The sequence below is a fragment of the Oncorhynchus keta genome, chromosome 2 (assembly GCF_023373465.1).
Source record: "Oncorhynchus keta strain PuntledgeMale-10-30-2019 chromosome 2, Oket_V2, whole genome shotgun sequence".
NCBI classification, from domain to species: domain Eukaryota; kingdom Metazoa; phylum Chordata; class Actinopteri; order Salmoniformes; family Salmonidae; genus Oncorhynchus; species Oncorhynchus keta.
Genome location: NC_068422.1, coordinates 51548887 through 51567899, shown reverse-complemented (window position 1 = coordinate 51567899; position 19013 = coordinate 51548887). Strand labels below are relative to the sequence as shown.

Here is a 19013-nt window from a genome sequence, read left to right as displayed (position 1 = left end):
TCCCCAAACTGACAAGGTAACAATCTGTTGTTCTGCCCCTGAACAAGGCAGTTAACCCACTGTTCCTAGGACGTCATTGTACATAAGAATTTGTTCTTAACTGACTTGCCTAGTTAAATAAAGGTAAAAATGTTTTTAAATGACTCGTGACAGACGGTCACGCAACTGCCCTAGTGGAGATGAGTGTGTGTAATGTGTACCCAGCAAACAAAAATTGGTTCTGTGCAAGTTCCCAGAACATTTGTTCGGTCACGGCAAATGTTCTCATAGAATGTTTGTATAAAACACTTGCCTGATGTTGCAAGAATGTTCCTAGAACACATTTAATCTGTTCTTTAAAGGTTCCCAGAATGTTTCATTAGGTTGTGGGAACTGTCTGGTGAGAACAATGTGGGGACATCCCAAAATACAAAAACTGTCCAGTTGTGTGGATGATCTACAGTGTTTCTTTTAGTATGCAAATAAACTTTCACCTGATGTTGCAAGAACTTTCCCAGAACACATTTCGGAATCATATCGGGTGCGTTTTTAAAAAGTTGAACAGTTCATTTTTACACCATGTTTATTTATTTTTTTCAGTTAGTCTAAATTCTGCATTTGACTAGATTTATAAATTTGGACTAAATAAAGATTTACTCTCTTTTAGTAGAGTATACCTGAGCCTCAATTTCCCTTTTTTCTCAAAAGAAACACGGTTAAAGAACATGTGGGATTGAACCTGCAGATCTGCAGCCAGATCATTAATCCTGTATGCCAGTGGTTCCCAAACTTGTTATAGTCCCGTACCCCTTCAAACATTCAGCTACGTACCCGCTTTAGCACCGGGGTCAGCGCACTCTCAAATGTTTGTTTTTTTGCCATCATTGTAAGCTTGTCACACACACACACTTTACGATTCATGTATTAAACATAAGAACAAGTTAACTGCCTGTTCAGATTTGTACCTTGTCAGCTGGGGGATTCGAACTTGCAGCCTTTAAGTTACTAGTCCAACGCTCTAACCACTAGGCTACCCTGCCGCACTCAGTGGCTTAACAGCACAATTTTCCAAGTCAGGATACTCTGAGCGCAGCCCAATCCAGAAATCTGGCAGTGGCTTCTGATTAAATACAAATTTCACAGAACCGCTTGTTGCAACTTCGATGAGGCTCTCTTGTTCAGATATTGGTAAGTGGACTGGAGGCAGGGCATGAAAGGGATAACGAATCCAGTTGTTTGTGTCATCCATTTCGGGAAAGTACTGGCGTAATTGCGTACCCAACTCACTCAGGTGCTTCGCTCTATCACATTTGAAATTGTCCGTAAACTTGAGTTCATTTGCACACAAAAAATCATACAATGATGGAAAGACCTGTGTGTTGTCCTTGTTAATGCAGACATAGAAGGCTCCAACTTTTTAATCATAGCCTCAATTTTGTCCCGCACATTGAATATAGTTGTGGAGATTCCCTGTAATCCTAGATTCAGATCATTCAGGCAGAAAAAACATCACCCAGATAGGCCAGTCGTGTGAGAAACTCGTCATCATGCAAGCAGCCAGACAAGTGAATATTCTGGTCAGTAAAGAAAGCTTTAAGCTCACCTCTCAATTACAAAAAAACTTGTCAATACTTTGCCCCTTGATAACCAGCGCAATTCTGTATGTTGTAAAAGCGTTACATGGTCGCTGCCCATAGCATTGCATAGTGCAGACAATACACGAGAGTTCAGGGGCCTTGCTTTAACAAAGTTAAGCATTTTCTCCGTAGTGTCCAAAACGACTTTCAAGCTGTCAGGCATTCCCTTGGCAGCAAGAGCCTCTTGGTGGATGCTGCAGTGTACCCAAGTTGCACAGAGCAACCGGTTGCACATGCATTACCACTCCACTATGTCTCCCTGTCATGGCTTTTGCGCCATCAGTACAGATACCAACATGAGCAGCAGCTACATGCGGACTATTAGTGGAATTCCCACAAGAGAGTAATGGTTAATGTGATTGGATGTTAATTATTTGACTAGGCTACCTGTATTTGACATTGTGTTGAACACTGTTCGCTGAACACTAGATGGTTTCATTTTTATTTTTTGGCAGTGAAACCAGGCTACTCAGGCAAGAAAAACATTTTAAAATGTAAAATTGTATGAATGTCATCACAACTGAGAATATTTTGTGTTTTTGGGAATCTATCTCTTGTACTGTTCCTACACTGTTCCTACCTGTTCTGGGAACCTTTAAAGAACTCAGAAAGGCTGTTCTGTCAACATTCTTGAAACATCAAAGAAACGTGATATAAACATTATCTGACTGTCAGCACAACTGGACAGTTTCTGTGGAAACATATCTTTCAGAACCTAATGAAAAATTCTGGGAACCATTAAAGAACAGACTAAATGTGTTCTTGGAACGTTCTTGTAACATCAGGTAAATATTTTCCACCCATTCTCTGAATGTTTTGGGGATTTTACCATGCTAATGTTAAATAAAACCCTAACTAGAACTTAATGGGAATCTTAGCTAATGTTCTGGGAATGTTCCTGGATTGCTGGGTAGTTAATACTGTGAGTTTGTGTGTGTGAACCAATGGAAGAGCTCTCAGTTGGAATGGAATGTCCAGTTAACTGGAGCCGCTGACAGAGTACACTGCTACCTAACTTTGCAGGCCATATCAACTGGTTGAACCTCTTCACTCTACTGTAAAAAGAAAATGGTATGTACTTATCGTCATAGATTACTACAGTACAATACTGTTTTGTACATAACAGTACAAACTATGCAGGCTTGGTTTCTGCGACTATGGTGGATGTGTATGTAAACAGGCGGGCTCAGTACAGCTTGCTTTGACTCAGCTTGCTTCAGCTCAGTCGTGTGAAAAGCCCCTAAATTACATCTAATAATAGACATTGCTTAACGAAGCTCAGAAACAGCAGTAATATTGAGTTATTTCTCACTCATAAGGCCCAGAAATAAAGTCTACACAGCAGACTTGTAGTAAATGTTCTCGTTCCAATTTCCAGAAATATCTCTGGGTTATATGATACTCCTACAAAGTCATACACTTGATTTCACAAATCAAGAGCCATCTGAAGTATATCCAATGTCTATCCCCAGTAACTCCTTACCACATTATTTTGTAGAAAGCAGCCTAAATCAATCATTGCATTTGTCCCGCTGTACAATATAGTATAATTGCAGGTAGTAATTGCCAGCAATAATTTCCTATAGGAGGTTGTAGTGGAAACAAGCGATGGTGAATCACTTCTCTGTTCTCTGTGATCCTCAATATGATTAATGAGGTGATAGAGGGCCTTAGGGCTATAATACAGACACACTCTGCTCTCTGAGACACACACACACTTGCACACTCTGCTACACACACACACACAAAAACGCAAACACAAACACAAGCCCTAACTGTCATTTTTCAAAGTCCTGATTTGACTCCGTCTCTTTTCACACAAGCACACACACTCCCCACCTGGGAGAGGCTTCCCAGTTCAACAAGCTGGATCTTGTGGGCCTCCCGAGTGGCGCAGTGGTCTAAGGCACTGCATCACGGTGCTAGCTGTGCCACTAAAGGTCCTGGTTGGAGTCCAGGCTCTGTCACATCTGGCCATGACCGGGAGACCCATGTTTGTCTATGGAGATTGCATGACTGTGTGCTCGATTTTATACACCTGTCAGCAGTGGGTGTGGCTGAAATAGCCGAGTCCACTAATTTGAACGGGTATCCACCTACTTTTGGCCATGTAGTGTTTCTACAGGTGAAGTCGGAAGTTTACATACTTGTTAACAAACTATAGTTTTGGCAAGTCGGTTAGGACATCTACTTTGTGCATGACACAAGTCATTTTTCCAACAATTGTTTACAGACTGATTATTTCACTTATAATGCACTGTATCACAATTCCAGTGGGTCAGAAGTTTACATACACTAAGTTGACTGTGCCTTTATACAGCTTGGAAAATTCCAGAAAATGATGTCATGGGCATAGAAGCTTCTGATAGGCTAATTGACATCATTTGAGTCAATTGAAGATGTACCTGTGGATGTATTTCAAGCCTATCTTCAAACTCAGTGCCTCTTTGCTCGACATCGTGGGAAAATCAAAAGAAATCAGCCAAATCAGCAAATTCAGCCAAAAAAAGTCTGGTTCATCCTTGTGAGCAATTTCCAAATGTCTGAAGGTACCACGTTCATCTGTACAAACAATAGTACGCAAGTATAAACACCATGGGACCACGCAGCCGTCCTACCGCTCAGGAAGGAGACACATTCTGTCTCCTAAAGATGAACGTACTTTGATGCGAAAAGTGCAAATCAATCCCAGAACAGCAAAGGACCTTGTGTAGATGCTGGAGGAAACAGGTACAAAAGTTTCGATATCCACAGTAAAACGAGTCCTATATCGACACAACTTGAAAGGCTGCTCAGCAAGGAAGAAGCCACTGCTACAAAACCGCCATAAAAAAGCCAGACTATGGTTTGCAACTGCACATGGGGACAAAGATTGTACTTTTTGGAGAAATTACCTCTGGTTTGATGAATCAAAAATAAAACTGTTTTGCCATAAAGACCATTGTTATGTTTGGAGGAAAAAGGGGGAGGCTTGCAAGCCAAAAAACACCATCCCAACTGTGAAGCATGGAGGTGGCAGCATCATGTTGTGGGGGTGCTTTGTTGCAGGAGGGTCTGGTACACTTCACAAAACCGATGGACCATGAGGGAGGAAAACTAAGTGGATATATTGAAGCAACATCTCAAGACATCAGTTAGGAAGTTAAAGCTTGGTCGCAAATGGGTCTTCCAAATGGACAATGACCCCAAGCATACTTCCAAAGTTGTGGCAAAATGGCTTAAGGAAGCCCTGACCCCAATCCTATAGAACATTTGTGCGCAGAACTGAAAAGGTGTGTGTGAGCAAGGAGGCCTGCAAACCTGACTCAGTTACACCAGCCCTGTCAGGAGGAATGGGCCAAAATTCATCCAACTTATTGTGGGAAGCTTGTGGAAGGCTACCCAAAACATTTGACCCAAGTTAAACAATTTAAAGACAATGCTACCAAATACAAATTGAGAGTGTATAAACTTCTGACCCACTATGAATTTGATGAAATAAATAAAAGATTAAAGAAATAATTATCTCTACTATTATTCTGACATTTCACAATCTTAAAATAAAGTGGTGATCCTAACTGACCAAAGGCAGGGAATTTTTACTCTGATTAAAAGTCAGGAATTGTGAAAAACTGAGTTTAAATGTATTTGGCGAAGGTGTATGTAAACTTCCGACTTCAACTGTACCTGATGTGTATGTGTATGTGTCCACACTTACCTGGCATTAGTTATGACCTCAGCAACCCCTCTACCTATCAATGCTGGCACCACTGAACACAGCCTACAGAAAGTAGTAGGAATGGAAAACAGAGAGAAAGAAAGAAAATCAAACATGTCCCATAAAGCCACACTCTCCATCTCTCTCTCCATGTTTTCCTATCTTTACATTTACATTTAAGTCATTTAGCAGACGCTCTTATCCAGAGCGACTTACAAATTGGTGCATACACCTTATGACATCCAGTGGAACAGCCACTTGCATCTAAATCTTTTAAGGGGGGAGAAGGGGGGGGGTCTCTTACCTTTTAAAAGCAGACACATGGTCTTTGTTGAAGAAAACCAGGAAAGTAGAGTATCCGTTCTGCATAAAGATCTCCAGCGCATTTTCCTGAGGTGTCAGAAAATGGGAAACCTTTCCACAACATTGCAACAACTTTCTAATAGACACATGAAACACACCAACATGCAGACGGAGAAATATATATGTTTTAACATTTTACTCCAAAAAGTAGACTATATAGGGAATTAGGTGCCATTTCAGATTTGCCGTGTAAGTTCACCTCTAGAAGGAAACGCATAAAGCGGACATCTCTTATGTCCTGGTAGGGCCATCGTTTGCAGCTGGGGCTGGATGAAGATATGTCTTTAGTCAACATACTGGAAACGAACGCATCACGCACACTGGGGGAAAGAGAGACACGGGGTGTGAACAACAGTTCATAATGATTCATATTCAATAGTATAGTATAGTATGTTTTCCCATATATCCCTATATGTAAGTACACACAGACATTGTCCAACTCATCTCTCTCTCTCTCACAAACACAGCCACACGTACGGACGCACGCACACACAGTACCCAGTGGGGTGGTGTTTTCTACAGCAGACGTCTCCTGCGGGGCTTAGGGTGAAGCCCTCACACATGTACAGACTGTCTGTCCCAAACAACAGCAGCCCCTCTGTTACAGACAGCCCACTGACCACCACCACACACACCTTCGCTTTAACCTTGGGGGAGAGAGGACACAACAGATCATAATTGTAAATGAAAAGTCAAGGTTATATTAAATTGTTAAATAAAGGTTATATTCACAATCAGTGTTACATCATGATAGTTCTGAAGTGTCTGTCCTATATCTGAAAGATACAAGAAAGATCAGGGAACTTCTATATATATTTTGTACATATATTTAACCTCTTATTTTTGGCACTAAACATGTTTTTCCATGTATATACATGTTCTATTGATTTTTTTCAACTGGTACCAGGGGACCTTCAGACAAGTCTTGTGAGGCCTGTGGGTGTCCTAGAGCAAAACAACTGACATGTACTTGTTCGTGAGCGTCGTATTAGTGTATAGCCCAAACTGTATGGACGCTACAGACAGAAGTTGGCAGATTGGCTGTACCAACTTCAGGCGAGTCCCAAGAAACTTGTGGAGAACACCATTGTGTTCGTGAGAGTCTCATCTTTCCATAGAGGGGTAATAGTTTGTCAAAACATTTGGATGCTACGATGATTTTGTGAGGAAACCGATTTTCGGGATGTATAATGGTCTGACAAACATTGCTCTAGCTCTGTCACCTTTCACCGCAGATGCGGAAGTGTAGGCGGATGTGGTTGATTGAGATGCATCCAATGCAAAATAGATATCTCTAGCTTAAACTGACATTTTTATGGGGATTGTTTTTGTTATGCTAATTAGATTTCCATGGGGGCACAGACATCGACCTTCGGGGGTTAATAGACAAGCACCGCACAAGGACAGAACTACATCAATTTAAAATAAGAATACACACTTTCGTACATTTATGCCTTAGCATTCCATGCCTCATGTACTCATTATAACGGCAACACTGCAGCCATTAATTTTCCCATATATTGCGATCCTTTGCTCTACTGTTACAATTGCTTTGACCAAGCAGGTCCTGATATCCTAAATCGCATTACACCAGTCGATCTGTGAAAAGGCCCATGGAGTTGGTGGAAGAATCCTTTAATTCATGGCCACTTGCTCAGCTGGGCCAGGGGCACTTTAATTAGGTCAGGTGGAAATGTCAGACAGATTTCAACTCCATAAAATGAGGAAATCGCCATCACCCGATCTTGCTGCTTTCTCTTCCTTAACTCCATCTGCTCCAGAAGTTCTGTGCGTCCATGAATCCACATAAGGCCACCGAATCTGTTACATTTCAGCTGAACTACCTACCTGGAGAGTGGGCCATCAGTTATTGTTTATAGTTATTACCGCAGAGCGCACACTTCAAATCTATTGTGTAATGTAAATGGTCAATGATCACAGCCCTACAGATCATCACAGGCCAATTGTGCCATCGATATATGGTATTATGTAATGAAATTACATGTACATATGAAGACAAACTTGAAATATGAAATGTCATTGTTTGCTGAACTGATCAATTCTGATATCAAACTAATGGTGATAATAGATTGAATAACCGATCACTGTTTGAATTATTTGTATTATTCTTCTCATGATTATGATAAATAGTTATGAGCCAAAATGACTCAAGGATGATTCCTATTGACTACATACTGAACTGGATTGCTGAATTACCTAATTATGTTAATAATGAATGATTGTTATGATTTGATCTTTATGATCTGTTTCCTTTGTTATGCAGCACAGACTACCCAGTAAATATACCACTTCATGGTTAAAGGAATTCCTGCCTCCGTCTCATCCATTCCTCTGTCACCTGACCTGTGACCACCTGTTCACCTTCACTGTCAGTCATCCTACCTGTCCAGCTACCCACACAGATTCCAATCTTTCAGTAAGCATCAAAGAGAATCTCACAACATCACGAACCATCCATGTCCTTGTTTGTTCTGTTTGACGTCAATACTATGCATATTTGTGATTCATAGACGAATGTAGCAACCTTGTTCACTAAATTCTCCTGACATGTATACAGCTACCTTGTTTCTCTAAAATCTCCTGACGTAAATAAAGCAACCCCGTTTTGCTAAATTCCCATGGCGTGAATAAAGCTACCTTGTTTCGCTACATTTCCGAGATGAATAAAGCTACATGGTCATCTACAGTTATCGCCCTTAATAGGTAACATGGGGTAAAATATTTCGTTTTTACAGTACCACCCGTCAAGGATTTCATTAGGTAAGATTCATACCTTGAATCGTGTGGAGTTTACTCCCACTCCCATCCAACTTAATGGTTTATTGACTGAGAAGCTAATGTCATGCCATTGATTTCTCCCCAGAAACATTACCATCATAATCACACTATCGGTGGTGAAAGTCTAATTATGCTAAAGATTGTGTGTGGAGGGGGTGCTGTGCTCCTGGATTAATACGCGTGTAAATGCCTGTGTATCTGACAACGGCTCAGCAGGACACACACACACACCAACTAGCTAGGAGACAGTTGATACAACCATCGACTGTTTAAAAATAAATATATATATTAACATTATTAAAAAACTCTGCTGGTTGATTTTGCTTTAACATGACCTGTTAATATGGTTTCCACCTCAGCAACTTGTCTTACATTTCCATTGTAATTCCCCTATATCACATTCACACCCAGCAGCATTCACCAGTCACAAACATACACACATATCACAAGAGGTTGGGGAGAATGGGCTTATGTTAATGACTGGAGTGGGATTAGTGGAATGGTATAAATTATATCCAACACATTGTTTGATGCCATTCCATTTGCTCTGTTTCAGCCATTATTATGAGCCATCATCCCATCAGCAGCCTCCACTGGTACATACACTTAGCACAAGTTATTTAGGTAAGTTAGAGGAGAGATGTATATATTAAGTAACCAGAGGTGTTCCATTGTAAAGTTTCAAAAAGTAATGTGAAAACCATGAAACCCAGCCCACGTCTACTTTTATGCTCCCATGGGACGTCAAGACATCATCACCACTCCAGGTTGCACATGATTGATCATTTTAATCACACGTCTTCATCATGATTAAAACGACACAGTCACCACTTCATTATTCAGATTATTAACATTGATTGATGGATAATAGAGAAACTGTCCCCCTTTTCACCAAGATGGCGGTGCTCCCGCTATAGACTCAGAGCCTGAATGGACCCTGATGCTTGTATTATGTGTGACTCTGAAGACAGTCACTGCTACGAGTGTGATTATGTGTGACTAATTCTATTGTCTCCCCTCATTTACCACTGTGTGTGAGTGTGTGCATGCATGTGTGCGTGCACCTGCCCCTCCCTGTCTCTCTCCCTCTCTCGGCCCCAAGGGACCCACCACCCAAAAAACCATATGGGGCTCCAACGCACCCACAGGCCTCTCACAATGAATACTAATCAAATCACACACACTGGGAGAGAGAGGGGCCTAGTGATTATTAGGGAAATTAATCACTGCCACACACACAATAGGAAACCTGCTAAGTGATAAGAGCCTCTCGTCTGAACACACTGAACAAACACGAGCGAGTGAGTGCTCGCTCGCACACACACACACACACACCACACGCACATTCACACAGTGTAATTGATGTAGAAAAAAACATTATTTATTGCCAACAGAAAAACGCCCCACAATAATATGCCTACAACCTACAGAGACCCTAACTAAAGTGACTATGAATTATCAAGCTGATGTGATTCAACTAATGGAGGGAGAGGAGGAAAAATGGAAGAAAAGAGGAGGACATCAGGTGAACTGAGGAAAGGATAAGTAGAAAATAGAAGGGAAGAGAAGGAGAGGTGGATGAGTAGAGGAGAGAGAGAGAGAGAGCAGTGGAGGAGTGAAGTGGAGGATAGGAGGGTTCTTATTGGTTGAGATGCTAATGTCACAACATTGAATTCTCCCAAGAAACATTACCATCATAATCACACTATCGGCAGTGGCAGTCTAATCATGCCATGTACTGTATGTGTGTGTGTGGGAGGGGGCTCTAAGAATAGTGCTCCTGGATTAATAAGCCTGTAAAGGCCTGTGTATCTGACAACAGCTCATCAGGACATACAGCCACATCAGCCAGCTAGCTGAGAGACAGTTGATACAACCTCCTACTGTTTTTTGTTAATTCTTCTGTCAGAAACATTAGTAAAAGACTCTGCTCGTTGTCTGAGCTTTAAACAGCCCTGGGTTACCACATGGTAACCACTGACTAACACAAACACACACATTAAACTAACTATAACAGATGAGATTCTGATAGCAGATGGGAGGTATTGGAATCCCATAGACTATCTGGACGATAAAAAATATAGATCTCTCTCAAAGTGTGGGACTTTTCTGGTTGAGAAGACATCATACTGGATAACAAACCAACTGGTCTTTGTAACATGTTAAAGACGTCTTTTTTATGACAAGATCAAAACCTCGTGGGAAAGACGTCACATTTTGGTTGATATCTGGTCAGATCTGATTAAAACATGATAAATATTTATATTTCTGGTTGCTAAAAATACATTATTTTTCCAGTATACAACCTGACACACACAAACACACACACACACACTCACCTCTTCCTCAGGCTCCAGCTCCTGTAGTATGGTGTGTGTGTGGCTGCAGGTGTGTGTATGTGAGCAGGGCTCAGGGGTGGTGGACGCTGGGGCGAAGAGCTCAGTGAGAGGTGCAGTAGTCTCAGTCAGGACAGGGAAAAAGGTTAGGCGGTTACAGTCCTCTCCACCATCCTCCTCTTCCTCTGTCCCTGGCTCAAACAGGATCCTTGACTCTGGAACACATGCAGAGACACATGAGTGTGGGCACAGGTGCTAAGTGGGTAGAGCACAGCGCTTGCAATGCCAAGATTGTTGGTTCGATTCCCACTGGGGCCATCCATACGAAAAATGGATGCACGCATGACTGTAAGTTGCTTTGGATAAAATTGTCTGCTAAATGACATATTATATTATGTCAGGTGTGTGTCTGTGGTCTTACCTGAGTCAGTCTCTGTCCTTCCTTTGCTCTCCTCTGGCAGACCATTTCTCACACACATATCTGCCAACTACACAGCAACACAGAGAGGACAGATGAAGCAAATACGATGGCGCCGTAGGGGAGGGCTGCCATCTTACCGGCTCTCAACCAACCATGCTATTTTGTTTATTTTTTCGCGCTGTTCGTAACTTGTTTTGTACATAATGTTGCTGCTACCGTCTCTTATGACCGAAAAAATCTTCTGGACATCAGAACTGCGATTGCTCACCTCAAACTGAAAGAAGAGTTCTTCTTCAATGAGTCGGAGGGGAGGGATATACTACTACAGACACCCGACTAGGCCCAGATCCCCGTAATTCACTGGATAAGAAAACTGAGATTTAGTGGAAAAAGATCCGGGTGCCTTGTGAGGATCAGGCGACGGACGAGTGGCTAACTTGCCCTTGCCTTCCGTCCTGCTAGCTAATGTTGGAAAATAAATGGGGACGAGCTGAAAGCATGTATATCCTACCAACGAGTCGTGGCTGAATGACGACATTAAGAACATACAGCTGGCGAGTTACACACTCCATCAGCAGGACAGAACAGCAGCCTCTGGTAAGACATGGGGTGGGGGCCCTATGCATATATGTGAACAACAACTGGTGCACGATATCTAAGAAAGTCTCAAGGTTTTACTCATCTGAGGTAGAGTATCTCATGACAAGCTGTAGACCGAACTGTCTACCTAGAGAGTTGTCATCTGTATTTTTAGTAGCTGTCAACATACCATCACAGTCCACTGCTGGCACTAAAAACTGTGTTCAAACGCTCATCCAGAGGCGGCGCTCCTAGCGGCCGGGAACTTTAACGCAGGGAAATTTAAATCACTTTGACCTAATTTCTATCAGCATGTTAAAAGTGCAACCAGAGGAACAAAAAATTTGAGACCACCGTTACTCCACACTCAGAGACGCGTACAAAGCTGTCCCTCACCCTTCATTTGGCATATCTGACCATAATTCTATCCTCCTGATTCCTGCTTACAAGCAAAAATAAAAGCAGGAAGCACCAGTGACTCGGGGGCCTTTCAGGGGTGTGTGCTCAGCCCCCTCCTGTACTCCCTGTTCACTCATGACTGCACGGCCAGGCACAACTCCAGATCCTCAAAAGGTTCTACAGCTGCACCATCGAGAGCATCCTGACGTGTTGCATCACTGCCTGGTATGGCAACTGCTCGGCCTCTGACTGCAAGGCACTACAGAGGGTACTGAGTACGGACGGCCCAGTAGATCACCGGGGTCAAGCTTCCTGCCATCCAGGACCTCTATACCAGGCGGTGTCAGAGGTATGCCCCGCACATTGACATTGACTCTGTACCAGTACCCCCTGTATATAGCTCCGCTATTGTTATTTACTGCTGCTCTTTAATTATCTCTTACCTTTTTTGTATATTTTCTTAAAACTGTATTGTTGGTTAAGTGCTTGTGAGTAAGCATTTCACTGTATGGTCTGTTGTGTTCGGCGCATGTGACAAATACAGTTTTATTTGATTTGTTACACACTATTCAAAGAACAGCCATTACACTCATAAAACAACTGGTTTCAACTGGGCACTAGTTAATTTAGCTGAGCCGATGATTTGTTCCTGTGAAAACTGATCCTAGATCAGCAATTCTACTTTGAGATGTTGCTGTATGAATACGTGCCCCAGTGTCCACATGCAGGAGGACTTCACATAATCAAAGATTGGTACTGATTCAAGTAGAAATGTCTTAGATTAATCATTGTTACTGTGTTCATTAATGACGTAGCGATGTAAAACCTAATGGAGAGAGACAGAAAGAGAGAGAATGCTATAGACTCGTAGAGAGAGAGGCTGACAAAGAGGGAATAGAGAGAGATACAGTTGAGTGTGAGACAGCTATGGTATACAGTAAGGGCCAGTACCCGTTTGGAGTGTCGCTGGGCTCTCCTGCGGATGCGAGGCCTGGTGCGGTTGGGGCCTTCAGCTGCATCCTGGACCCAGCCTCGTGTCAGCACCACCCCCGGCCCCGGGCCGAACACACCCCTCTCCCTTAGCAGCTCCTCCTCCACACACAGCCACATAGTCCCCAACCGCTCCCACTCATTATCACACAGCTGCAGGAGAGTGAAAGGAATGTAAAAATAAACATTGGGGGAGATAAGAAGAGCGTGAAAATTACGTATGGGGAACATTAGAGGCATGTCAGAATTATGTTGGGGAACCATAAGAGGAATGTAAAATTATGCTCGGGGAATGTAATAGGAATACTGTAGGAATGTAAAAATGTTCCACAAAAGGCTTTTCAATCACATTCTATATGGGCACAAAAGATCTCGCAGTACCTGTGTGTGGTTCTTCCTCAGCTTCTCAAACATCTCCTGACCTCTCTTCAAATGGGCCTCCATACAAGACAGGAACTCCTAGAAAGGAGGAGAGAAACAGAGAGACAAATCAAATAAAATTTTATGGTCACATACAGTGCCTTGCGAAAGTATTCGCCCCCTTTGAACTTTGCGACCTTTTGCCACATTTCAGGCTTCAAACATAAAGATATAAAACTGTATTTTTTTTGTGAAGAATCAACAACAAGTGGGACACAATCATGAAGTGGAACGACATTTATTGGATATTTCAAACTTTTTTAACAAATCAAAAACTGAAAAATTGGGCATGCAAAATTATTCAGCCCCTTTACTTTCAGTGCAGCAAACTCTCTCTAGAAGTTCAGTGAGGATCTCTGAATGATCCAATGTTGACCTAAATAACTAATGATGATAAATACAATCCACCTGTGTGTAATCAAGTCTCCGTATAAATGCACCTGCACTGTGATAGCCTCAGAGGTCCGTTAAAAGCGCAGAGAGCATCATGAAGAACAAGGAACACACCAGGCAGGTCCGAGATATTGTTGTGAAGAAGTTTAAAACCGGATTTGGATACAAAAAGATTTCCCAAGCTTTCAACATCCCAAGGAGCACTGTGCAAGCGATAATATTGAAATGGAAGGAGTATCAGACCACTGCAAATCTACCAAGACCTGGCCGTCCCTCTAAACTTTCAGCTCATACAAGGAGAAGACTGATCAGAGATGCAGCCAAGAGGCCCATGATCACTCTGGATGAACTGCAGAGAAATACATCTGAGGCGGGAGACTCTGTCCATAGGACAACAATCAGTCGTATATTGCACAAATCTGGCCTTTATGGAAGAGTGGCAAGAAGAAAGCCATTTCTTAAAGATATCCATAAAAAAGTGTTGTTTAAAGTTTGCCACAAGCCACACCAAACATGTGGAAGAAGGTGCTCTGGTCAGATGAAACCAAAATTGAACTTTTTGGCAACAATGCAAAACGTTATGTTTGGCGCAATATTTTGTCACGAAAAGATGCTCGACTATGCATATAATTGTCAGCTTTGGAAAGAAAACACTCTGACGTTTTCAAAACTGCAAAGATATTATCTGTGAGTGCCACAGAACTCATGCTACAGGCGAAACCAAGATGAAACCTCAAACAGGAAATGAGCAGAATTTTTGAGGCTCTCTTTTTCCATCATCTCCTTATATGGCTGTGATTGTGCCATGAAGGAGCCTATGCTCTCTGCCGTTTGTCCAAGGTGTCTGCAGCATTGTGACGTATTTGTAGGCATATCATTGGAAGATTGGCCATAAGAGACTACATTTGCCAGGGGTCCGCCCGGTGTCCTTTGTCTAAATTGGTGCGTAATTTTCAGCTGCAGGCATTTTCCCATGGGACACAGAGGGGAAAGCACACTTCCACGAACGATATATCTTTGAAGAGATATGTAGAAAAACACATTGAGGATTGATTCTAAACAACGTTTGCCATGTTTCAGTCGATATTATGGAGTTATTTTGGAAAAAGTTTGGTGTTTTTATAACTGAATTTTCTGTTTTTTTTGGTAGCCAAACATGACGCAGAAAACGGACCGATTTCTCCTGCACAAATAATCTTTCAGGAAAAACTGAACATTTGCTATCGAACTGAGAGTCTGCTCATTGAAAACATCCGAAGTTCTTCAAAGGTAAATTATTTATTTGAATGTTTTTCTGTTTTTTTGTGAAAATGTTGCCTGCTGATGCTAACGCTAAATGCTAATGCTAGCGATCAATAGCTATCAATACTGTTACACAAATGCTAGTTTTGCTATGGTTGAGAAGCATATTTTTGAAAATCTGAGATTACAGTGTTGTTAACAAAAGGCTAATCTTGAGAGCTAGCATATTGATTTCATTTCCTTTGTGATTTTCATGAATAGTTAACTTTGCGTTATGGTCATGAGCTTGGGGCTGTATTCACGATCCCGGATCCGGGATGGCTCGCCGCAAGAAGGGGGGGCTGAATAATTTTGCACGTCCCAATTTTTCAGTTTTTGATTTGTTAAAAAAGTTCGAAATATCCAATAAATGTCGTTCCACTTCATGATTGTGTCCCACTTGTTGTTGATTCTTCACAAACAAAATACAGTTTTATATCTTTATGTTTGAAGCCTGAAATGTGGCAAAAGGTCGCAAAGTTCAAGGGGGCCGAATACTTTCGCAAGGAACTGTACATGTTTAGCCGATGTTATTGCGGGTGTAGTTATTGTTTCTAGCTCCGACAGTGCAGAAATATCTAACAAGTAACATCTAACAATTTCACAACATATACCCAATACACACAAATCTAAGTAAAGGAATGGAATTAGGAATATATAAATTAACAATGTCAGAGCTTGTAGTTTCTTCTCCGTAATGAGTTTGGATCTGAGTATCGCCTCGACAATTTCTAGAACATTCTGTTCTGATTGGTCCCAGAAACTGATGGGTTGGGCCAGAGCCAGAACACACGTGGTTAAAGGGACGTTTATAAAATGTGTAATTTGCCTCCCAAGTGGCACAGTGGTCAAGGCACTGCATCACACTGCGAGCTGTGCCACTAAAGATCTTGGTTCGAGTCCAGGCTCTGTCGCAGCCGGCCGTGACCAGGAGACCCATGAGGCGCAGCACAATTAGCCTAGCGCTGTCTGGGTTAGGGGAGGGTTTGGCTGGCAGGAATGTTCTCGTCCCATCGCTCACTAGTGACTCCTGTGTCAGGCTGGGCACAATGCACGCTGACACGGTCGCCAGGTGTACAGGCGCCTTGGTACAGCTGGCAACCCAGCCAAGCAGTGCAGCTTGGCTGGGTTGTGTTTATGATGACGTACTGCTCTCGACCTTCACCTCCCCCGAGTCCATGCGAGAGTTGCAGCAATGGGACAAGACTGTAACTACCAATTGGATACCATGAAATAGGGGTAAAAAAATATATAATAAAAGACAATGTAACGTCAAAATGAGGTCTGTTGTACAAAAAGTAATCTGCGATTGGATCATCTCTAACCAGAGTATGAAAGCCTGGTTAGAGATGATGTGATACTCTGATGATCCAATTGTGGATGACTTTTTTGTACAACAGACCTCATTTTGATGTTGCCACAAATTACTTCAACAATGGCAGTCTAAGACTGAACTACACCTTTCTGCCACCTTTCTACCCTGCTAAAGCTGCCCTGGTCAACTGTAAGTTATGTTATTGTGAAGTGGAAACGTCTTGGAGCAACAACTGCTCAGCCGAGAAGTAGCGTGGAAAAATCATCTGTCCTTGGTTGCAACACTCACTAACAAGTTCCAAACTGCCTCTGAAAGAACGTCAGCACAATAACTGTTCATCGGGAGCTTCATGAATTGGTTTCCATGGCCGAGAAGCCGCACACATGCGCAATGCCAAGTGTTGGCTGGAGTGGTGTAAACCTCGCCGTCATTGGACTCTGGAGCAGTGGAAAAGCGTTCTCTGGAGTGATGAATCAAGCTTCACCATCTGGCAGTCCGATGGACAAATCTGGACAAATCTTGGTTTACCTGTCTCAATGCATAGTACCAACTGTAAAGTTTGGTGGAGGAGGAATGGTTGGGCTAGGCCCCTTAGTTCCAGTGAAGGGAAATCTTTACTCGACAGCATACAATGAAATTCTAGATGATTCTGTGTTTCCAACTTTATGGCAACAGTTTAGGGAAGGCCGTTTTCTGTTTCAGCATCACAATGACCCTGTTAAAGAACTTGACTGGCCTACAAAGAGCCCTGACTTCAACCCCATCAAACACCTTTGGGATGAATTGAACCGCCGACCGCTAGCAAGGCCTAATTACCCAACAGCAGTGCCCAACCTCAATAATACTCTTGTGGCTGAAAGCAAGTCCCAGCAGAAATGTTACAAATGTTTGTGGAAAGAAGAGTGTTAAAGCAGCAAAGAAGAAACCATCTCCATATTAATGCACATGATTTTGGAATGAGATGTTTGATGAGCAGGTGTCCACATACTTTTGGTCATATAGTGTATGTAGCGAACATAAAGAAGTGAAAGGATTCAGTTTGAGTCGTCAGGCAACACTACTATGACTATCCCTCAAAGTGTGTTACATCATAAAACAAATATTAAAAAAATCACTGAAAAAAATTATAATCAATGTGCAGTGATCATTTAGACCATTTCTACAGTACTGTGTGTGTAAAAACAACTCACCTCAATAACTCTGTATGAAAAACAATGTCCCATCTTTTCCTTATGACCTTTCTGTAGCGTAAAACAGCCACTTCCCATACTGCGTATTCATATTAGTATTGTTTGTTTCATCATGAAATTACCACACACTCATATAATTACAGCTCATATAAATTGCATTCAGTGGGTGAAATAAGCTAGTGGCTACACAGCTTTCCAATAATACTGTCTATGGATCTAAACCTTTGGTGTCTGTGATCAAATTACCTTAAACATTAATATCTCAGTGGTACGCTGCGGCAGTGGGCAGTGGTGTGTCTGTGCGTCCTTGTGTGTGTCTTTGTGTGTGTGCATGTCCTTCTACTACATTAGCACTAGCTAGTGACACTTAGGACTCACATTGGCACAGCTCACAGAATCATTAAGACAATCATCACAACATAGGCCTCACTGAGAGGGTGAAACAACACATCTCCTGCCATAACGTGTGACCGAGAATGCACATCTCAGTCGGTTACAGACAGAACATTACAGACTAAATGAACATGCTGCAGACTTGAGCTTCAGTCATGGTCGTGGATGGCTAACTCGATTCCTTTGTGGTATTGGTAATCATATTTCTCTGCTCTACTGCCTACACCTGGGGAAATAAATGCAATGTTTTATTAAATACTTATTTTTTTTGTAAAAAAAAAAGAAACAGAATATAAAATCCTTGTGCGTCAATCTAAGTAACATAATCACAAAATCTGTCAGTTTAAGATAGAGATACGAGTTTTTACATATACTATGTTGGCCTTCCGCATCTGGGGTGAAAGATGGCCTGAGCTACAGCAAACAGTGTTTGACTGACCATGAGACATTCTGAAAATCGGTCATCTCACGAAAAGGTCTATAGAGTTCCAACGGGTTGGCATACAAACTATTTCTCCGGTTTGCTCTACAACCACCACAACTGTCACGGGACTTGTCTGAAAGAAACCCATACAAACGAGTGGAAGTATGGAGGTAGTTTTGTGCCAACAAAAATAAGAGGATAACTATGTGTCCAAAAAAAACAAAAATATTACCTGAGCTTTCTAGAAATAGGACAGACATAGGACAGCCACTTCAAAATCTTATTCCTTATTATTTATTTATTTACTATCTTTTTTGACATTTATGAATGTGTTATTCAATGCGTTTCTATGGGCTACAGTAGTAAAGTCCGAATTCAATATTTGATCAAATATATT

At 41.9% G+C, this 19013-nt stretch overlaps 1 protein-coding gene across 4 annotated transcripts in view; it reads right to left on the bottom strand.

Annotated features, from left to right (window-relative positions):
- wdfy4 (WDFY family member 4) overlaps positions 1-19013 on the bottom strand; it is a 201020-nt gene that overhangs the window by 44032 nt on the left and 137975 nt on the right. For all 4 annotated transcript variants that reach the window (XR_008078773.1, XM_052478455.1, XM_052478453.1 and 1 more), the window contains 8 exons: positions 13582-13659; positions 13162-13353; positions 11233-11299; positions 10815-11026; positions 6175-6323; positions 5876-5996; positions 5618-5703; positions 5314-5376 (listed from right to left, as the gene is read on the bottom strand). Coding sequence is in view for 3 of the 4 variants with exons in the window: in XM_052478455.1 (XP_052334415.1) it covers positions 5314-5376; positions 5618-5703; positions 5876-5996; positions 6175-6323; positions 10815-11026; positions 11233-11299; positions 13162-13353; positions 13582-13659 (968 nt within the window). In the remaining variant the exon portion in view is untranslated. The remainder of the gene's footprint in view (positions 1-5313; positions 5377-5617; positions 5704-5875; positions 5997-6174; positions 6324-10814; positions 11027-11232; positions 11300-13161; positions 13354-13581; positions 13660-19013) is intronic.